The sequence below is a fragment of the Dama dama genome, chromosome 8 (genome assembly GCF_033118175.1).
Source record: "Dama dama isolate Ldn47 chromosome 8, ASM3311817v1, whole genome shotgun sequence".
NCBI lineage: Eukaryota > Metazoa > Chordata > Mammalia > Artiodactyla > Cervidae > Dama > Dama dama.
The window spans coordinates 14,554,584-14,577,371 of record NC_083688.1 but is presented as its reverse complement, the minus strand read 5'-3'; the positions used below and the strand labels follow the sequence as shown (position 1 = coordinate 14,577,371).

Genomic DNA, 22,788 nt, shown 5'->3' with positions numbered 1-22,788 from the left:
ACACCGGCCAATCGGAGTGCGCCGAGCGGCGAGGGGGGCGGGGAAGTCGCGTTCGCAACCTATCCAGACGCGTAGAGTCTCTAGCCGCGGGGCCGAGGCGCGCGCTCCGCCCCTGCCCCCACACGGCCCCGAGCCGACTTCCTTCGCTTGCGCGCGCGCGGGTTGGTGAGAGTGAGCCGCCCGAGGTCACGTGAGAGGTTTAGGCCGCACGCTCCTGGGGGGCAGCCATTTTCTTGAAGAGTGTTCAGCTAGCCCTTCAAAGTAGGGCTTTGAATGGGAAATCTAGGATGTTTTCGGGTCTAGTTGTCCACTCTAGGGATAAACTGGAAAGAGAGGCCTTTATTACACCTCGAGATATCTAATTCAAGTGTTGTCCTATTCCTAGGTCCTCCAATATATTTGTTCCCTTACTTCTTAGGACTATTGATGAAGCACGTCCAGAAAATGGGTCCTTGGACTTTTAAAGAACTCCAAGCGGTGAGACCTAGAACGGTAGTTTCTAGGGATTAAGGTTTAGGGGATTAAGTCCTGGAGGATGGCGTCCTAGCCCTTTAAGGGTGTCTGTCTAGGGGCGGAGTCTTGGGCGGATGTTGGAAGTCCGGGCTGAAGTCCGGCTGATGAAGGGCGGAAGTTGAGTTTGGGTCCAAACCCGCAATCATGGCGCAGGAAGGGGAAGATGTAAGAGATTACAATTTGACTGAGGAGCAGAAGGCGATCAAGGCCAAGTATCCTCCAGTCAGTCGGAAGTACGAGTGTGAGTAGGTGGCTCACTTCTGTCCTTGCGGGAGGGCTCTGGCTTCCTCTTCCACTTTGCCTCATAGGGTGGTTCAGGCATTCCCATTTCGCCCTGTGTGAATGCTCTTCTGAACTAATCCCGGGAAAGCTGAAATGCTGAAGAATAAAGACACCTGGTCTGAGAATCAGGAAACCTGGGCTCCCATATATACAGTATCTTGAACTCTTCTTGTATATGCCTAATCACATTTATCTTAGGGAAATTTTTGTTGTTTAGTCGCTAAGTCCTGTCAAATTCTGCTACCTCAGGGACTGCTGCTCGCCAGCCCCCTTTCCCCCCATCTCCTGGAATTTGTTCAAATTTATGTCCATTCAGTCGGCGATGCTATGGAACAATCTTATCCTTTGCCGCCCCCGATTTCCTTTTGCCTTCAATTTTCCCATCATCAGTGAAAGTCGCTCAGTCGTGTCGGACTGTTTGTGACCCCATGGATTATACAGTCCATGAAGTTCTCCTGGACAGAATACTGGAGTGGGTAGCCTTTCACTTCTCCAGGAAATCTTCCGAACCCAGGGATGGACCCCAGGTCTCCCTCAATGCAGGCGGATTCTTTACCAGCTGAGCCAGCAGGAAGCATCGGGATTTTTTTCCAGTGAGTTGGCTGTTTGCATCAAGTAGCCAAAGTATTGGAGCTTCAGCTTCAACTATAGTCCTTCCAATGAATATTCAGGGTTAATGTTTAGAATTGACTGGTTTGATCTCCTCGCAGGCCAAGGGACTCCCAAGACCTTCTCCGGCACCACAATTCAAAAGCATCAATTCACCCGCGCTCAGCCTTTATGGTCCAGCGCTCACATCCGTCCGTGTGTGTGCATAGTCGCTCAGTCGTGTCGACTCTTTGCAACCCCATGGACTGTAGCCCACCACGCTCCTCTATCCATGGGGATTCTCCAGGCAAGAATTCTGGAGTGGGTTGCCATGCCCTCCTCCAGGGGATTTTCCCAATCCAGATTGAACCCAGGTCTCCCACATTGCAGGCGGGTTCTTTATTATCTGAGCCACCAGGAAAGCCCCACATCCATACAAGACTGCTGGAAAAACTATAGCTTTGTCTACACAGACCTTTGAGGGAGTTTTACTGGTGTATTCATTGTGAAGATAGCCGTGTTTTCAAGTGTTTCATGTAACCACCCCCATCCCCACCTATCTCCAACAGTCCTGTAGTTAGAATGTGGCTAGGGTGGAGGACTCAGAAAGTTATAAGTAGAGGACTACTAACTTGGTGTCTTACTTTATCGTGTGTTAGTAAAAGGGCCTGGTTTTGTCATTTGTAGCTTAGTGACTTTAGGCAAATCACATAACCTCGTTTTGCATTCTCTTCCTTCCTGTGAGGGCTAAATGAGATAATAATAAATGTGAAAATATAGTGCAGACTCTAAAGTTAGTCTATGTAAATGTTAAATTGTTAGCCCTAAAGGTGGTTGTGGTTTGGGAAGCACAAATCTGGCTCTTATTTCCCCCCTAATGTTCTTTCATTAATTTCACATTGTTCTCTGTATGCTGCTGTTTAGTTGCTAAGTCGTGTCCAACTCTTTGTGACCCCATGGACTACAGCCCACCAGGCTCCTCTGTCCATGGGTTTCCCAAGGGAAAATACTGGAGTGGGTTGACATTTCCTTCTCCGGGGGATCTTCCCAGCCCGGGTATCAAACCCATGTCTCCTGCTTGGCAGGCAGATTCTCTTATCACTGAGCCACCTGGGAAGGTCCTCTGTATAGAGTACAACTATTTATCATAGCATACTAGGCTCTGTACTTTCTAGACCCTGCGGGTCTCCCTAGCTCATTTTTCTCTTCAATCAATTCAATCACTCAGTCAGTTCCAACCCTTTGCGACTTCATGGACTGCAGCACACCAGGCTTCCCTCTCCATCACCAATTCCCGGAACTTGCTCAGACTCATGTCCATCGAGTTGGTAATGCCATCCAACCATCTCATCCTCTGTTGTTCCCTTCTCCTCCTGCCTTCAATCTTTCCCAGCATCAGAGTCTCTTCTAGTGAATCAGTTCTTCACATCAGGTGACCAAAGTATTTGAGTTTCAGCTTCAGCATCAGCCCTTCCAATGAATATTTAGGACTGATTTCATTTAGGATAGACTGCTTGGGTCTCCTTACAGTCCAAGGGACTCTCAAGAGTCTTCTCCAGCACCACAGTTCAAAAGCATAAATTCTTTGGTGCTTAGCTTTCTTTATAGTTCAAGTCTCACATCCATACATGACTACTGGAAAAACCATAGCCTTGACTAGATGGACCTTTGTTGGCAAAGTAATGTCTCTGCTTTTTAATATGCTGTCCAGGTTTGTCATAACTTTTCTTCCAAGGAGCAAGCGTCTTTTAATTTCATGGCTGCAGTAACCACCTGCAGTAATTTTGGAGCCCAAGAAAATAAAGTCTGTCATTGTTTCCCCATCTAGTTGCCATGAAGAGATGGATAGGATGCTGTGATCTTTGTTTTTTGAATGTTGAGTTTTAAGCCAACTTTTTCACTCTTCTCTTTCACTTTCATCAGGAGGCTCTTTAGTTCCTCTTCTCTTTCTGCCATAAGAGTGGTGTCTGAGGTTATTGATATTTCTCCCGGCAATCTTGAGTCCAGCTTGTGCTTCATCCAGCCTGGCATTTCACATGATGTACTCTGCAAATAAGTTAAATAAGCAGGGTGACAGTATATAGCCTTGAAGTACTCCTCTCCCAATTTTGAACCAGTCCATTGTTCCATGTCCGGTTCTAACCATTGCTTCTTGACCTGCATACAGATTTCTCAGGAGGCAGGTAAGGTGGTCTGGTATTCCCATCATTTTTCTCTTAGTTTTTTAAAAATTACCTATGATTCAAAATTCAAAAAGTATGACAGGTACGCAGTGAAAAGTCAGCTCTGATCCCGGACCCCTTAGTCTTGCTTTCTAGATCAGCCAGTCGTAACATTTTCATATGTGTACATGCAAAGATGTACTTTAATTTACTCAATTTCTAGTTGGTGGACATTTATATTTGTACTTGTTTGCTATTAGAAATAATGCAGCAGTGAATATACCCGTACATCCATTGTTTGGCACATGTGCAAGTATCTGTAGAATAAATTTCCAGAAGTTACATTACTTTGGTAAAGGATATCTGCATTTTTTCAGTATTTTAAAAAATTGGAGTATAGTTGATGTACTGTGTGTGCTTTGCTCAGTTGTCTTGAATCATGTCTACCTCTGCAACACCATAGAATGTAGCCCACTAGGCTCCTCTGTCCATGGGATTCTCCAGGCAAGAATCCTGGAGTGGATTACCATTTCCTCCTCCAGGGGACCTTCCTGACCCAGGGATCAAACCCGTATCTCTTGGGTCTCCTGCACTGGCAGATGGATTCTTTATCAGTGTGCCATGTGAAAAGCTCCTAGGTATTTACAGTGTTGGTTCATTTCTGCTGTACAGTCAAGTGATTCGGTTATACATATATATACATTCTTTTTGATAGCTGCATTTTAAACTTCAGTAATTATTGCGAACTCTCTGTCGTTGAAGTTTCCCCAATTTATACTCACTAGCATTGTATGTGTGCCTCTTTCCTCACACCCTGTGATTTCATTCACCATAGTTTACTTTTGTTTGTTTTAGAGTTTTGTATAAGTGGAATCACATAGTACACATTCTTTTATATCGATGGCGTCTTCACTGAGTATCACTGATAAATGTTAGACATTAAAGTGGTGAGTGGACTTTTTTCAGTAATTATGGACAGCAGGGGAAAGAACTGAGATCCCTTTGGATTTGTGCAGAGGAGATTGGACTTTTTAAAAGAAGAATGAGAGATCGGGGAGGACAGGGGTTCAGTAGAGACTAGAAATGAAAAACTACAAAAGCTTGGTCAGTGTAAATGTCGTTGGAGCAGCAGTGTTTGCTAGCTGGCAGTTATCAAGTTAGACTTCTCTCCCACGGAGCCTGGGAGTTCTTCCTGATGATTACATTTCAGAGGAATGGGAAAGATACTTCTGAGTTGTAAGAGATAAATATTCACAGTCGTAAGCCCTTTTTAGTGAATGCTCTGAGAAAGGGAGGTCAAGGACCTATTGTCAGGGGTTGTCTCGGAACAAACAATAAATTCTCCTACAGTGTAGAGCTTTCTCAGGCAGGCATTCTAACAGTGGGGCCATGATGATCCTAGGTACACAGGCTTAAGCTGCTAGAAGCCACACTAAAGTTGGTCAGGTCTCTCAGTGCAGGGGGTTTGGATGGAGATATGTGTGTGAGAGTTCTGCAGTTTTCACTTGATGTTTTTGAGACTATTGTTAGTGCATATATCACTAGTTCATGCTTCTTTATTGCTGAGCAGTGTGGCATAGTATTCCTCACAACACATTCTCTTCACAAACATTGGGTTTTTAATTTGGGGGAGTAAAATTGCTGTGAACATTCTGCTATGGCCTTTTGTGGCCACATGCTTTCCTTTAATTTGTCTGTCATCTCTGCTGGTCATTGAGCCCATTAGTGTCTAAAATGTACTGAGGCCTCAGTAATATTTTGAGTAAATCAGAGGTGAGCTTAAACCCTGAGTGTCACCAGAAGAAGATGTGTTATGATGTAAAGGGCACTAAACTGGGAGTCAGAAAATCTCAGTTCTAGTCCCAACTCTAATCAGCAGTGTGGTCCTAAACAAGTTATACAATCTCTCAGGATTTCAAGTTTCTTCTTGTAATTGAGGGATTTCTGTTACATGATCTCTCATTCTAGCTTGAATATTCTGTGATCCTAAGTAGGAAGAATTGATGGAAGTCAGGGTTAAGAGTGAAGAATAGACTCTGAAATATTAAAATAACAGATCCAATGGTAATTTACTACAGTCACAGTTGTTACTTCCTGGTGTTGCTGTGGAACTATCAGGAAAAAGCTTGTAATACATATTGTGGAGTTTACTTTTCAAAACTATTTTATTGACCAAGGCTATCATGAGGATTCCTTCAAATGCAAGAAATTAACAAATATAAAACTTGACTCTTGTTAAAAAGAACAAGAGTTTTTTTATCTGGGATTTGGCTAGCTGTTCACGAAAAGGTGAGACTGGGAAATCTGGAATTTTATATCTTTAATGACTTAGTTTCTAGAATTTTGGTCATTCATGAACAGAGGAGCCTGGCAGGCTACAGTTTATGGGGTTGCAAAGAGTCAGACATGACTGAGCACTGACACACACAATATATTAGGAAAGATATTGATTTGTTTTGTTGGGGAATGTAACTAACAGCAGGAAATGGCATTTGTTTATTGAAAACCTATGATGTATTAGTGGAGTAGGAAATGGAAACCCACTCCAGTATTCTTGCCTGGAAAATTCCATGAACAGAGGAGCCTGGTGGGCTACAGTCCCTGGGATTGCAAAGAATCGAACATGACTGGGCACACACCCACAAGCATAGACACATGCTGTAGTAGACACTTTTTAGATCACCTCGAAGACCATGGCCTTGCTGCCTTCCAGAAACTATCATTCCTTTATTTATTTTTTAGTTTTTTTGGCCTTGCTGCAGGTCCTGTGGGATCTTAGTTCCTCAACCAGAGATTGAAGCTATGTGTGGAGGCCTAGTAACTACTGGACTGCCAGGGAATTCTCATCATTCAAATATAAATCTTGATTTTAAAAGAAATAACCCTTTATCATAAATATGCTAATGTTATATAACTATTCTGTTACTTAATATTAGTTCATTTATTTAATATTAATAGAATATAACTGTAAATGCTTAGAAATTTTAAAAAATAACCCGTAACAATGACAACTTTTGTGTAAATGGTTAGTAAAAGGTGGATGGTCAACCCACATTTTCTTGTTCTTCAAGAATGATGTTCTTAATAATAATCTAGAGTTCTTTTCTTGTGATTTGCAAGTCAAGTCTAGTTACTTATTAGTGTTTTTTCCTCTCTCCCTCAGATTTGGATCATACAGCTGATGTCCAGTGAGTAGAGCTGGAGTTTATGCCTTTGAAATCGTGTGCTTAACACAGGAAGACTGATCTTTTAATCTTGCAGTCCCTAGTTTTAATTTTTCCCCTCTGTTTTGGTTTCTTTAGAACATGAAAATGATGGTTCAAAGCACCTGGTTTCAGTGTCATTAAATTGATTGAGACCTTTGCTTTTGCATTTACAGTGTTGATTTTACTTTGACTTTGCTGTCGAGTTTGCTGTCTTGCAGTGAATCGTATTACACAAGGCACGAATGCATTTCTTTAGGTTACATGCTTGGGGAGACACTCTGGAGGAAGCTTTCGAACAGTGTGCAATGGCCATGTTTGGTTACATGACAGATACTGGGACTGTGGAGCCCCTGCAAACAATAGAAGTACAAACCCAAGGTAATCAATTTGTTCACAAGGAAGAAATTGTTATACAGGTATTCATATGCTATATAATTTCAATATACACTTACAGGAGGTACAACAAAGTTGATTATGAGCTTGTTCTTTCAACGAGCCTAAGAAATTTATTGCACTGTAAAATTCAAACAAGTTTTCAGAGATGAGAATTATTAAACACTGTTCTTTATGCTTCTTTCTGACCCTGTGTAGGCGATGACTTACAGTCTCTTCTGTTTCACTTTTTGGATGAGTGGCTTTATAAATTCAGTGCTGATGAATTCTTCATACCCCGGGTAAGCACGTTTTTCTTTTTTACTGAGCAAATGCATTTTGAGTTCATATTTTAGAATAAAACTGGTGATTTAAAACAGAACATTCTATTTAAAATAGAATACATGATGGAAAATGAAACCATTTAGATATGTAAGATGATGACGTGCAGAAATTATGGTGACCATAGGCTCTTCTTGGTTAACCTGTGTTTGCCTATGTATGTGCGTCTTGTATTTAGATCTCATACACTTGTCACTCACTGTATCTTGAGCCAGAAGAATGCACATACTCTCTTCTCTGTCAGCATGTTTTATGTCGCTCAAGTTTGAACTTTTTAAATGTTCGTCCATAAGTTTCTTTTGTCCCATTTGATATTTAGCAGGTCTACTACGTTGTTATTGTTTAGTCTTTCAGTGGTGTCTGACTTTTCTCTCAAAAAAGTAACCCACCATGCTCTTCTGTCCGTGGGATTTCCCAGGCAAGAATACTGGAGTGGGTTGCCATTTCCTTTTCCAGGGGATCTTCCTGACCCAGGGATCAAACCTCTGTCTCTTGCATTGCAGGCTATTCTTTACCCCTGAGCCATTGGCACTTTTAGGGAATTCCCTGGCGGTCCACTGGTTAGGACTCTGTACTTTACTGCTGATGGTCCCCTAGCTGGGGAACTGAGATTCTGCAAGCTGTGCAGTACAGCCAGAAAAAAAATAAAATGGTGCTTTTGGTTTCCTTAATGTGAAAAAGGAAAAGCTAAATGGAGGTTACTTTTTGCCATCAACCTCCAGAAGGGAACACCTCTCCAACCTCATTGTTTCTAACACACCTGGCCTTCCTTGCTCCATAATTCCTCCATTCACTCCCTTACCAGCTCCACTACATATATTCTTCTAACTGGGTCATTTGTCCTACAGAGTTCAAGAGCCTATAATATCATATAAAAATAGGCTAACAGTTTTATCATCTCTAAATACATAAAGCTGAAAAAACCCCAGAGTGATTGAAATCCTAGGTCATCCTCCACTATGTATCTTACAGAAAAATTCTTGTGACTTATACTTTAAATTGTACATTTTCAAGAATACCTCCCTTGAATAGGTAAGAAAAAGCCATATTTTCTTGAAATACATAGTTTGTTGTTAACATTTTAATTTTCTTTGCTTCAGAGAAGTTGTATGCTATTATCTTGGAAAAGTGATAACCTTGACATGTTTTAGTAGATAGTCTGTTATGAACTTCTATTAAAATTAAAAGAAAACTTTTTTCTTCTTTAGGAAGTCAAAGTACTTAATATTGACCAAAGAAATTTCAAAATACGGTCAATTGGGTAAGTTTTGAAAACCTTTTAAGTTACAGGTCAGGTAAAATGTTAAGTTACAGTCTTCAGTGTACTCAGCGAGCAGGAAGACAAATAGAAACATTAAATCAGGAGACCAGATGCATCCCAGTAGGGCTTTGCAGGTTAAGCTTGGTGAACCACCTAGGAGCAAGGGTTCACCTCAGCTTTGGAGGACCAGAAACTTGTCAGAACACAGGTGATTTGGATTGGTAAACAGAATTCCCAATTTGTTGATTTTTAACACAAAAAAATATATAATTGATGGATGGCGCAGATATTTGTGTACAACCTAGCTTGGTGGTGAGAAATGCTGATGTAGCCTTTGTTATAGATCCTCACACCTAGACTCCATTCAAACCATTTCCTTCTATTAACAAGTTACACTTTTCCTTCCCAAATTTGCAAACACTTGATTAGGGCACTTTGATTGGATTTGGTGTTTTCCAAGTTTCTTCAGTCATCTAATGATATCTTTTAGGTTACTTTTACATAAAACTTATCTTTTCCATTTTATGTTGAATTTTTTACATTTCTTTTGTAAAGTGAAATCTTTTATTATCTCTACCTCCCTTTTTTTTTTTTAATGAATAAGAAAACAGAGTTGTCCAAGGGTAATTAGCTAATAAATAGTTGAACAGAGTTTTAAAACTTTGCTCTTTCTGGTACTGCTACTGCTTTTACTACTGTGATCTTCAGCCACTTTAGTGTTGAAGGGAGAGAGGATACTCATCTCAAATTCTAGGAGAGTACCCTTCTAGGGCCTTCCAGGTACACACCATGGCCATTTTTTGAAAAGTCATAAAATACAAACTTAAGTTCAGATCATATTACGGAGTCTTGTACTTTGCCTTTATGGTGCTCAGACCTGCTTTCTCCAATGAAGATATTATTTAATTAGTTCTATAGCCCTGAGTACAGTGAAAATTTTGAACTTGCTCCTCTATTATAAGCCAGTATTCATTAAACAATGTTATTGAGAATCTACCTGTGTATACTGTACTATGACATTATCAACCTTGTTGAAAAGGATATTGTACAAGTTTAGTAGCTATATCTGCTGACCATCAAACTGAAATTTATAGTTCCTTTCTCCCTTCATTCCTTTAGGCTTTCTAGTATCTTATGTGTGCGTGCTCAGTTGTGTCCAATTCTTTGTGATCCGATGCTTTGAAGCCTGCCAGGCTCCTTTGTCCATGGAATTTTCCATGTGAAATTACTGGGATGGGTTGCCATTTTGTCCTCCGGGGATCTTCCCGACCCAGGGATCGAGCCCACATCTCCTGCATCACCTGCATTGGCAGGTGGTTTCTTTAACACTGAGCCACCTGGGAAGCCCATATCTTAACAACATTTATAAGTCTTATCTTAAAACGTAGAAAGAGAGAATAAATGTTAAATCCTGGAAATCTTAATCATGCTTTACTTTTTCTTAAGGTGGGGAGAAGAATTCTCATTGTCCAAGCACCCTCAGGTACGTTTTTAAATCCAGCCATTAAGAATATTTTATTTGACCTTACCATAAAAAAGTCAGTATACGTTACAGTTAACTTACTAGTTCTCATAAGTTGGTATAAACTCCTAAATTTTTCCCAGACTAATATGACCTGTCTGGACATGTTATGTTAAAACCCTGCAATTTCTGATTTGGAAGATTAGGAGTCTGCCTTGGGCTATAGGATCAGGTTTATTACAGAGTATTTTGGGGCCGAAGAGTCCCTTTCCCTTTTCAAGCTTTCATATCTTTCCCAGTAATGAAGGTGTTGGATTGGATGTTCTCTAAACATCCAGTGTTTTGGATACTAGAAAACCTAAGAAAAAGGTGTTCTCTTTTATGCTTCTCCAGATTCAGTATTTGCCAATGTATCTGGCTTCACTGTGTACTAGACCAATCTGTTTGAACAGGGGTAGGCAGTATTTTTCCTAATGTTTTGTGCTTTGTGGACTGATAATGAGAAAAGAGCAACTATTCTACTCATTTATAGTGCGAAACAGCCATGACAACACCTAAATGAATGAATGTGAATGTGTTCTAGTAAAGTGTTTATTTTCATTCCCCTCCCCCGACTACTATTTATTTATTTTTTTCCCAACTACTATTTAGAAATGTAAAAGTCATTCTTAGTTTGTGGGGCTGTACAAAAATAGGCAGTAGGCCAATTTGACCTTTAATTTGCAGTTTGCTAACCCCTGTGTTTAGGTCAAGGAGACTTAAATTCATTGGAGTTGACTGAGAAATCATGTCGTAGCTTCCAGTAGCTGTAGTAATGAAGCTTTGTGAAGGAGCCTTGGGGCAGAGAAGCTTAAGAAGAATAGACACCAGTAGAGGTGGAGCATGTAGATTGAAAACAAGTTATTTTTATAATATAAATTACAGCAGCATTTTCTTTGGAATATATTATGTTTGAGATGCCTGTTAGATATCTACATGGAGATACTGGATAACAGTAGGCATTTGTCTGTAGGATGGCTGCCATTCAGAGAAGGGAATAGGCTGAGTTCCCAGGGCCCAGGCTAGACAGTACAGAAGAAGAAGCCTTAAGAAGGAGCCCTGACCCAAACAATAGAAAAGCTTTGTGTTCTTGGATTCAGCCCGTTTGGTAAATGTAAAGGCTGATGCCCAGGGGTCAGACAGCTTCTGGTCCAGGTGCAAACAAGCCAGGACTATCGTATGCTCCATCTCCTAAGTCTGGGTAAGTACTTTTCTTCTGTGCACATTTGTATCTCACTTTTACTGGTTCAGTGGATAATACTATACTCATTTGATAACTGATTGTTTCATGAGTTTTTCAGAATAACATTAAAAGTTTGCCTTTCTGCCAATTGTTACTAGAGTTAATGGTTCTGATTTCAATGTTTTTTTTTTTTCTTTAACCCCAACTTTAGGGAACTGAAGTCAAAGCAATAACGTACTCAGCAATGCAGGTCTATAATGAAGAGAAGCCAGAAGTTTTTGTGATCATTGACATTTAAGATACCAAAAAAAAAAAGAGAGAGAGAGATTCCTATGAAGAACTGTTTTTTTCTCTTCCTTTTGACAAGATACCATGATATAAACTCTGCATGGAGAATTTACATATGGAGTTTTGCAGAACAGAAATTTTTTGACTTAAAGTGTGACATTCAGAAATGAAAAATCAAGGTACAGCCTTGGTCTTTGTTACCCAAATAATCAAACTTTAAATAATTCTTTAAGTGGCAAGTATGGCTCCTCCTCTGTTAATTCCCCTTTATAGCAGCAGGTGCCTTACGCCTTTCCAGCAGAATGCAAGTCCTCCCGCCTGGTCCCAAGAACGATCACTGATGTGAGAGCAGCCCGAGAGACACTGAAGCCCCTGTACTCTTACTTAATGCACCTTGGAAAAAATGTAATTTGAGAAATCCTACAGCCAGTATTTTGCTTTTCTTCCAATGTGGTTAACACATATATTTTCTATATGTACATTAAAAGAGGTTGTGTTTTGGATTGCTGTGGGACAGAGCCCAATCCTGTACTCTAGTTGGTTTTCTTAGATGAAATAATTATATTTGAACAATTGGAAGGCTTTTCTAGAAACAGTCTTGATTTACTTTCACTTTTTTTTTAAGCACTGATATATTGACACTTTTCCCCATAAGATAAAACCTGATGCATATACAAATGGGCCCTTCTTTCTAACATACAATTTTATATTAAAGCCAATATATTTATACCATTAGAGAAAAGGAGAATTTTTTAAAGTTTCTTTGGTTTTTAAAAATTACCTAAGCTCTTCATTTCTAAGACTGCAAGAGGCCAGGAAAACAACTTTAAAATGATCTGAACTTTTCCAAGTAGATAACTTTGAAAAAAATCAAACTGCTTTCATTTGATTTGCAACATTATTCCATTCTCTGTTCATGGGTTGAGGTATTCTTCCTTGCAAAGTTGCTATTTATTCACATGTTAGTGAGAAAAGATTACCACTGGGTGGTGTCAAATATTACAATGTGCTGAACTTGATCTAAAAGAAGCTTGTGTGTGAGCTCTCTAAGTGTTCTGTCTGAGCACCACCTTATTTTTCCCCAGGGATTTAGCACAAAGACAAGGGCAAGAGCCTATGGTTTGGATAGTTAGCTCTTCAAGGATCACCGAGGTAGCACTCCTTCATCTTTCTTAGTCTCAGGCACATTTTGTATGTTTATTGATTGATTGACCTCCCCAAGCAGCTTTTGGGATCTTAGTTCATTCTAGCTCAAGTCACTTTTCCACGCTGCCTCCCTAACTACTCAGGGTTCAGGGGTCTCTGAACTTATGCTTCTCTACTTAGCTTTAAAGATTTGGGCTTCCCAGTTGGCTCAGTGGTTAAAAAAAAGTCGCCTGCCAGTGCAGGTGAAGCAGGAAATTTGGATTTGATCCCTGAGTTGGGAACATCCCCTGGAGAAGGAAATGGCAACCCACTCCAGTATTCTTGCCTGGGAAATCCCAGAGGAGTCTGACAAGCTACAGTCCATGAGGTCACAAAAGTCAGACACAGCTTAGTGACTAAACAACAGCAACAAAGATTTGCAGGCTTATTCAGTTTTACTTGTTTAATGTTCACTAGTCTAGATGACACATAATACACGTTACTATTCAGTGGTCAGTGGACTAAGTCTCTTAGAGTGCTATCACTTGAGCAGAGACTGCACATCAGCTGCTTGAACACATCTATAAGAACACTGGAACTGCCGGTCACAAGCTTCGATTCCTAGCCTTTGTTCTGCTTGACCGTGAGCCTATTTCCTCATCTATGTATGAAAGGTGTGCTTTAGTGATTCCTCAGTTTCTTTCCAATTTTAAATGTCTGTGACCTAGTAATATATTTTAAACAACTGAGCTGAGGAAGAGAAGATACCTGTTATTGGAAGAGTCATTTAGCCTAAAAGGTCCAAATCACACCATCTGGGTCTGCTACTAGTCAGACAGCCACTGTCATGGGCACAGTGGTGTGTAACATGACGGCAGCGACTTCAGGAAAGCGACATTAGTGATGTGATGACTTTTTCTCAGTGATGTTTTGGCTAAGTGGTTACATGTCCCTACAGCCACTCTTGTCAGTTCTCTTCCCACCTTGCTATTACCATGTGGGCTCTGGCAAAGAATGTTCAAGAAAGGGTGGGAAAATAGTTTATACCCTCCTGGAAGTTGGCGAAGTGCCCCATGTAGACTAGAATTCTGCCCATTTCTGAAGTCTGGGCTTAAAAAGATTTGGGAAATTCCAGACTAAGACTGAGAATTGAGTTTCTTCATCTAAAAAAACAGGAAATTGGAAAAGATACTCTCTGAAAGCTTACAGAATAAACTTATTCAGAATTTAGTGACTGTAGTAATTGATCAGTTATTAATATTTCCCATATAACACCCTCTGTATTTTGTTTTGTTACCTGTGAAATGAACAAGTACTTAATATTGAATTCTGGACATGCAAGAAAGTCCTCTTAGGGCCAACATATTTATTTTGTCATAAACACATATTCAGGTCTTCTCTGTACAAAACATTTTTCCAGATGCTTTTAGTATGTTACCATTTGTCCGTTCAACAATTCTATGTGTAGTACAATTGCCCTGCACTTTACAAATAAAGAGATTAATGACACCTAAAACCCCCTGGCTAGTAGAGGCAGACTGGGGTCTTCAGAAACTATTCATTGTCATTATACAATAACCTTTAATATATAACAGATCATATGTTCTATGCTTGTGATCCAGGTGGTAGCCCTGTGAGGTTAGTACAATAACTTTATTTCTCACTTTTTACATATAAGGAACCACTTCACACTTGGGCAGTGTTTGTAAGGAGGAACTCAAAAATACATGATAGACAATGGCTGTCTCATTTTCTTTGACACGTACTCTAAAAGTTCCAAAACTAAATGTTATTTAGTAATAATATTTTGACAGAAATCTAATATCAGAACAAGACAGTAGAAAATAGTGGATTTATATTATTTTTTTTTCCCACCGCCAAATAAATACACCACTGTGTGTTCTATCTCTGGCTCCGGAAGATCCCCTGGAGAAGGGCATGGCAACCCACTCCAGTATCCTTGCCTGGAGAATCCCATGGACAGATGAGCCTGGTGGGGTTACAGTCCGTGGGGTTGCAGAGTTGGACACAACTAAAGTGACTTAGCACACATGTATGTTTTTTAAACTACCTCCAAATATAAGCTTGAACATTAGAGTCATGAATTCACATCCTAACCCTGTCACTTGCTAGATGTATGACTTTGGGAAATTTCTTGAACCTCTCCAAGGCTCAGTTTAACTCTGAAATGGAGATAGTGACCACTCATGGATCAGGTACCCCCAGCTTTGCTACCATAGTGAAGAATCCTATTTTGTGGACTTCCCTGGTAGTCCAGTGGTTAATCCACTTACCAGTGAAGGGGACAGAGGTTCAATCTCTGGTCTGGGAAGATTTCACATGCTGTGGGCCAACTACGCCCACGAGCCACAACTACTGAAGCCTGAGCGCTCTAGAGCCTGAGCACAACACACAGGCTTCTCCTGGCACAACAGAAGCCGCCGCAACGAGAAGCCCACGAACTGCAACTAGAGAGTAGCCCCCCTCACCACTAGAGAAAATTCTGCTCAGCAGGGAAGACCCAGCACGGCCAAAAATAAATATTTTTTAAAAAGAATCTTATTTTGTAAAGGAAGAGAAGGGGAGTCATTTTGGAGTTATACTTGGAGCTCTGGAATTTAAACACTGTTGTGCTAACATTTTTATTTTGAGGATTTTGGGAGTGCAGTGGTTAACAGCACAACCGAGCCAAGTCACAGGGGTGGAAGTGCTGGTTCCTCCGCTCACTGTCTGACTTGGCGCATGTTGGTGAACCTCTGTCTGCTTTACTTTCCAAACTGTAACTGGTGAAAGGTTGTTGAGAGAATTAAATGAATGTACACACATAAAGAAGAATGGACTCTTTTGAAAAGACCCTGATGCTGGGAAAGGTTTAGGGCAGGAGGAGAAGGGGACGACAGAGGATGAGATGCCTGGATGGCATCACCGACTCAATGGACGTGAGTTTGAGTAAACTCCAGGAGTTGGTGATGGACAGGGAGGCCTGGCGTGCTGCAGTCCATGGGGTCACAAAGAGTCGGACACGACTGAGTGACTGAACTGAGCTAAACTGATACACAAAGCTCAAGATAGTGCCTGACACATAGTAACGCTAAGTGAGGGCTAGTACTATTACTGGGACAAGCTTAAATGCTAACAGCCCCCTTACTTTTTCACCTTAATTTCTTTGGAAGTCCAGAACAGAAAAAAAGAGAAAAAAAACAAACAACAGTGCTTGGTTAGGGGGTGTGACCAGGCTAAGGACAACTCTGGCAGCCAGTGCCATTCCAGAGTCTGTTAATTAAGAAGGGAAAACAAAACCATTCCCTTCTGTCTTTCCTTCTGCCTTCTCTCTTCCGCTTTTTTAGTTTTCTTTCTTCCATATCTGAGTTGAGCTGTTTTCAAAAGCTGTGCCTGTCCCTTTAAGCCAAGCTAGGTGCCTCCTACAGGACTCCCTTCCACTGATTGTCCCTTCCTGATTTCCTTGCAGTTTGCAGTATTAACCATTCAAGGGCTGTGTCACAATGAGAAGAAAGATGAATGGATTACAGGGTATCTTTTCTTTTTTATGGATGTTCCCAAGGGCTCGCTCAGCCTTCTCTCAGTACCAGTGCAGCCCATCCAACCAAAGTTCATACCACACAACTCATCAGTTCCTACCTTTGAATTCTTGTCCAGATTCTTTTTGTTTTTATAACACTTTTAAGATATTCACATACCATACAATTCATCCATTAAACCCAATTCAGTGGCTTTTAGTATAGTCACAGTTGTGCAGCCATCACCATAATCAACTTTAGCACATTTTCCCCCTAAAAAGAAAGTTGCTACCTTTTAAGCAGTAACCCCCCAGATCAGCCCTCCCAGTCCTAGGCAATCACCAAGTAATCTACTTTCTGTTCTGCAAATCTGTCTAACCTATTGCCCAGATTCTTACCTGCCAATCTTGTCCTTTTTTTTTTTTTTAAATATAACTGGAAATTCACCTCTTAGAAGCTATTTGGACTCATCCCACCTGTTTGATCACCACTCTCTGAGTCCTCTTATTTCCAGTGAAATACTTGAAAGTGAAAGTGGCTCAGTTGTGTCCAACTCTTTACGACCCCATGGACTATAAGTCCATGGAATTTTCCAGGCCAGAATCCTGGAGTGGGCAGCCTTTCTCTTCTCCAGGAGATCTTCCCAACCCAGGTCTCCCACACTGGTGGGAGATTCTTTACAAACTGATCCACAAGGGAAGTCCAGGAATACTGGAGCAGGTGGTCTATCCCTTCTCCAACAGATCTTCCCAAGCCAGGAATCGAACCGGGGTCTCCTGCATTGCAGGTGGATTCTTCACCAACTGAGCTATCAGGGAAGCCCAGTGAAATCCTCAGACATTTTAAACTATGAATACAAACTTCATAAAGTTCCTTAAGTCAGTTAATATATGTAGTAGTCAACTCCCTTTCTATGTTGCAAGCACCTCAAGGAGCAAGAGAACTGGCTTCTGATTGTTTTTTGTACCTTCCATCTTTTAATGGTCTGTTTCAGTGATGCTTCCAGTTCTTCCTGATTCCAAAGCCATTGGTGATATGCTTCTTAGGGAGAGATCTTCAGTGTGTTTTCATACCCAAATTCCAAGTTCTTTTATCAGCAATGCCCTTATCCCCCCACAGCTCACACTGGCATTTTCTTGAACTCATCTTAGATTTCCATCCCCTGTGCTCAACTATTTGCTAGTTTTCCTTAATTATAGGTAATTTCTCTTGTCCTTCCCTTGTATTTCCTAATTGGATGTTCTTTCCATTATTTAAAGTGTAGTTTCAAAGTCATCTTTTTTTTTCTTTCAAATATAGCAGTGTTATTTTGCATATTGGCATTAAAGACCATTTTTGTTATCTATGTTCATTTTTGAGTAAAAACAAAATTAATAAATGTGATACTCTCCCTGCCTAAATTCTTTGTCTGAATTCCACCTAGGAATCTGAGAGCTTGGAAGAAACAGCAGATGGTAGATACTGAGACATTGGTTGAATAAATGGATGTACCTCAGGCACTTGGTACTTTCTACCACACACCATCATTGACCATATATATATGTCTCTCTGGAATGTAAAGTTCCTCCAGGACATGGCCTTGCATGTGATTTGCAGAACAGAAAGTAGATTACTTGGTGATTGCCTCATCTTTCAATATGTGGATATTTATATCTATGGCTTCCCAGGTAGCTCAGTGGTAAAGAATCCACCTGCCAATGCAGGAGAAGCGGGTTTGTTCCCTGGGTCAGGAAGATCTCCTGGAGAAAGAAATGACAACACACTCCAGTATTCTTGCCTGGAAAATTCCATGGATGGAGGAGCCTGGTGGGCTAAGTCCATGGGGTGGCAAAGGGCCGACACAACTGAGTGACCGAGTGCACACATACAGTTACCTAAAGGTAGGACTCAAGGCCTCTGCTTCGTTTCCTTCTTGAAACATCCTAACTTTTTAAAGTTGGCCGAGACTTTTCAGCACTCTAGGCCTCAGTTTCTTCATCTGCCCTATTAACCTACCTCACCTGGCCGTCAGGCTAAAACATTTCAAAGTTTCTCTTAAAGAATTATGACCCCCACCTCTCCCAGCGACGAGGCCAAGCGCGCAGTCCCCTACCGGCGCGGGGTCGGGCGCTCAAGGGGCAGGGGCTCCCAAGGCACTGATGCGCTGTGATCCACAGACCGCAATAAGGGAACGAAAGTCGGGGTAAAGCACACCAGCTCCCCCTGGCGGTATTGGGCCAAAACGGCAGAAACGACGTTTTGTTAATCTCAAACACGACGGAATGATCTCTTTTGGTTTCCAAGGCAAACCATTCAATATCACAGTAATCCAAGTCTATGCCCCAGTCAGAAATGCTGAAGAAACTGAAGTTGAACGGTTCTAGAAAGACCTACAAGGCCTTCTAGAACTAACACCCAAAAAAGATGTCCTTTTCATTATAGGGGACTGGAATGTAAAAGTAGAAAGTCAAGATTTGAACAGAAAGTTCAACAGGCAAATTTGGCCTTGGAATACAAAATGAAGCAGGGCAAAGACTAACAGAGTTTTGCCAAGAGAATGCACTGGTCATAGCAAACACCTTCTTTCAACAACACAAGAGACCACTCTACACATGGACATCCCCAGATGGTCAATATCAAAATCAGATTGATTATATTCTTTGCAGCCAAAGATGGAGAGGCTCTATACAATCAGCAAAAACAAGACTGGGAGCTGAATGTGGCTCAGATAATGAACTTATTGCCAAATTCAGGCTAAAATTGAAGAAAGTAGGGAAAACCACCAGACCATTCAGATATGACCTAAATCAAATACTAAATCAAATCAATTATGATTATACAGTAGAAATGACAAATAGATTCAAGGGATTAGATCTGATAGACAGAGTGCCTGAAGAACTATGGGCAGAGGCTCATGACATTGTACAGGAGGCGGTGATCAAGACCATCCCCAAGAAAACGAAATACAACAAGGCAAAACGGTTGTTTGAAGAGGCCTTACAAATAGCTGAGAAAAGAAGAGTGCAAAAGGCAAAGGAGAAAAGGAAAGATATACCCATTTGACTGCAGAGTTCCAAAGAATAGCAAGGAGAGATAAGAAAGCCTTCCTCAGTGATCAGTGCAAAGAAATAGAGGAAAACAATAGAATGGGAAAGACTAAAGATCTCTTCCAGAAAATTAGAGATACCAAGAAAACATTTCATGCAAGTTCAGTTCAGTTCGGTTGCTCAGTAGTGTCTGATTCTTTGGGACCCCATGGGCTGCAGCACGCCAGGCCTCCCTGTCCATCACCAGCTCACGGAGTTTACTCCAACTCATGTCCATAGAGTCAGTGATGCCATCCAACATCTCATTCTCTGTCGTTCTCTTCTCCTCCTGCCTTCAATCTTTCCCAGCATCAGAGTCTCTTCTAGTGAATCAGTTCTTCACATCAGGTGACCAAAGTATTGGAGTTTCAGCTTCAGCATCAGCCCTTCCAATGAATATTTAGGACTGATTTCATTTAGGATAGACTGCTTGGGTCTCCTTACAGTCCAAGGGACTCTCAAGAGTCTTCTCCAGCACCACAGTTCAAAAGCATCAATTCTTTGGCGCTCAGCTTTCTTTATAGTCCAACTCTCACATCCATACATGACTACTGGAAAAACCATAGCTTTGACAAGACAGACCTTTGTTGGCAAAGTAATGTCTCTGCTTTTTAGTTGTGTCTGACTCTTTGAGACCCCATGGACTGTAGCCTACCAGGCTCTTCAGTCCATGGAATTTTCCAGGCAAGAGTACTGGAGTGGATTGCCATTCCCTTCTCCAATGTCTCTGCTTTTTAATATGCTGTCTAGGTTGATCATAGCTTTTCTTCCAAGGAGCAAGTGTCTTTAAATTTCGTGGCTGCAGTCATCATATGCAGTGATATTGGAGCCCAAAAAATAAAATCTGTCACTGTTTCCATTGTTTCCCCGTCTATTTGCCATTAAGTGATGGGACCGGATGCCATGATCTTAGTTTTCTGAATGTTGAGTTTTAAGCTAACTTTTGCACTCTCCTGTTTCACTTTCACCAAGAGGCTCTTTAGCTCTTCTTCACTTTCTGCCATAAGGATGGTGTCATCTGCATATCTGAGGTTATCGATATTTCTCCTGGCAATCTTGATTCCAGCTTGTGCTTCATCCAGTCCAGCATTTCTCATGATGTACTCTGCATATAAGTTAAATAAGCAGGGTGACAACATGCAGCCTTGACGTACTGCTTTCCTGATTTGGAACCAGTCTGTTGTTCCACGTCCAGTTCTAATTGTTGCTTCTTGACCTGCATAAAGATTTCTCAGGAGGCAGGTCAGGTGGTCTGGTATTCCCATCTCTTGAAGAATTTTCCACAGTTTGTTGTGACCCACCCAGTCAAAGGCTTTGGTGTAGTCAATGAACACAAGTAGATGTTGAAGCCTGTGCAAAGACGGGCACAATAAAGGAAAAAAATGGTACGGATCTAACAGAAGCAGAACATATTAACAGGTGGCAAGAATACATAGAACTGTACAAAAAAGATCTTCATGACCCAGATAACCATGATGGTGTGGTCACTCACTGAGAGCCAGACATCCTGGAATGCAAAGTCAAATGGGCCATAAGAAGCATCACTACAAGCTAGTGGAGGTGATGGAATTCCAGTTGAGCTATTTCAAATCCTAAAAGATGATGTTGTGAAAGTGCTGCACTCAGTATGTCAGCAAGTTTGGAAAACTCAGCAGTGGCCACAGGACTGGAAAAGGTCAGTTTTCATTCCAATCCCAAAGAAAGGCAATGCCAAAGAATGCTCAAACTACTGCACAACTGTACTCATCTCACATACTAGCAAAGTAATGATCAAAATTCTCCAAGCCAGGCTCCAACAGTATGTGAACCATGAACTTCCAGATGTTCAAGCTGGATTTAGAAAAGGCAGAGGAACCAGAGATCAAATTGCCAACATCCATTGGATTATTGAAAAAGCAAGAACATTCCAGAAAAACATCTACTTGTGGTTCATTGACTACACCAAAGCCTTTGACTGGGTGGGTCACAACAAACTGTGGAAAATTCTTCAAGAGATGGGAATACCAGACCACCTGACCTGCCTCCTGAGAAATCTTTATGCAGGTCAAGAAGCAACAATTAGAACTGGACGTGGAACAACAGACTGGTTCCAAATCAGGAAAGCAGTACGTCAAGGCTGCATGTTGTCACCCTGCTTATTTAACTTATATGCAGAGTACATCATGAGAAATGCTGGACTGAATGAAGCACAAGCTGGAATCAAGATTGCCAGGAGAAATATCGATAACCTCAGATATGCAGATGACACCATCCTTATGGCAGAAAGTGAAGAAGAGCTAAAGAGCCTCTTGGTGAAAGTGAAACAGGAGAGTGCAAAAGTTAGCTTAAAACTCAACATTCAGAAAACTAAGATCATGGCATCCGGTCCCATCACTTAATGGCAAATAGACGGGGAAACAATGGAAACAGTGACAGATTTTATTTTTTGGGCTCCAATATCACTGCATATGATGACTGCAGCCACGAAATTTAAAGACACTTGCTCCTTGGAAGAAAAGCTATGATCAACCTAGACAGCATATTAAAAAGCAGAGACATTGGAGAAGGGAATGGCAATCCACTCCAGTACTCTTGCCTGGAAAATTCCATGGACTGAAGAGCCTGGTAGGCTACAGTCCATGGGGTCTCAAAGAGTCAGACACAACTAAAAAGCAGAGACATTACTTTGCCAACAAAGGTCTGTCTTGTCAAAGCTATGGTTTTTCCAGTAGTCATGTATGGATGTGAGAGTTGGACTATAAAGAAAGCTGAGCGCCAAAGAATTGATGCTTTTGAACTGTGGTGCTGGAGAAGACTCTTGAGAGTCCCTTGGACTGTAAGGAGACCCAAGCAGTCTATCCTAAATGAAATCAGTCCTAAATATTCATTGGAAGGGCTGATGCTGAAGCTGAAACTCCAATACTTTGGTCACCTGATGTGAAGAACTGATTCACTAGAAGAGACTCTGATGCTGGGAAAGATTGAAGGCAGGAGGAGAAGAGAACGACAGAGAATGAGATGTTGGATGGCATCACTGACTCTATGGACATGAGTTGGAGTAAACTCCGTGAGCTGGTGATGGACAGGGAGGCCTGGCGTGCTGCAGCCCATGGGGTCGCAAAGAGTCGGACATGACTGAATGACTGAACTGATCTTAACTGAGGCAACCCACTGTGCGGGCTAGACTTGTGACGACTTTGCGGTCAGTTCTTAAGCTTCAGTTTACTCCTGTTTTAAATTGGGAGCAGTAAGGGCCTAGCTCAGTGGCATTAGATCTAGTAAAGACCCGGCTAACTGAGACTCTTTATCAGGTGCCCACTATGCACAACACAGCATTTTCTATTCACTATTGTGCTCCCCAGAATCTAGCTCTAGGTGTGTCTAGTAGGTTGGGGCCCTCTTT

The 22,788-nt window shown here is 41.3% G+C and overlaps 1 protein-coding gene across 3 annotated transcripts; it reads left to right on the top strand.

Moving 5' to 3' along the window:
* Nucleotides 1-599: 599 nt before the first annotated feature.
* On the top strand, nucleotides 600-12,277 carry ZBTB8OS (zinc finger and BTB domain containing 8 opposite strand). 3 transcript variants are annotated; one of them, XM_061148484.1, is made up of 7 exons: nucleotides 601-754; nucleotides 6,709-6,733; nucleotides 7,008-7,129; nucleotides 7,343-7,425; nucleotides 8,674-8,726; nucleotides 10,173-10,209; nucleotides 11,622-12,277. In XM_061148484.1, the coding sequence occupies exons 1-7, from the start codon at nucleotides 658-660 to the stop codon at nucleotides 11,706-11,708; spliced, it is 504 nt and encodes a 167-aa protein (XP_061004467.1). In that variant the 5' UTR covers nucleotides 601-657; the 3' UTR covers nucleotides 11,709-12,277. The 3 variants fall into 3 exon arrangements, with proteins under 3 accessions (XP_061004468.1, XP_061004467.1, XP_061004469.1); XM_061148485.1 differs by lacking the exon at nucleotides 8,674-8,726 and having other exon boundaries at nucleotides 600-754; XM_061148486.1 differs by lacking the exon at nucleotides 6,709-6,733 and having other exon boundaries at nucleotides 613-754.
* The last annotated feature ends 10,511 nt before the right edge of the window (nucleotides 12,278-22,788 follow it).

Coding starts and splice junctions, on each gene's coding strand:
- ZBTB8OS (XM_061148484.1), top strand. CDS start 658: ATGGCGCAGGAAGGGGAAGATGTAAGAGATTACAATTTGACTGAGGAG. Junction 6,734..7,007: donor GATCATACAGCTGATGTCCA/GTGAGTAGAGCT, acceptor GCATTTCTTTAG/GTTACATGCTTGGGGAGACA. Junction 8,727..10,172: donor TTCAAAATACGGTCAATTGG/GTAAGTTTTGAA, acceptor CTTTTTCTTAAG/GTGGGGAGAAGAATTCTCAT.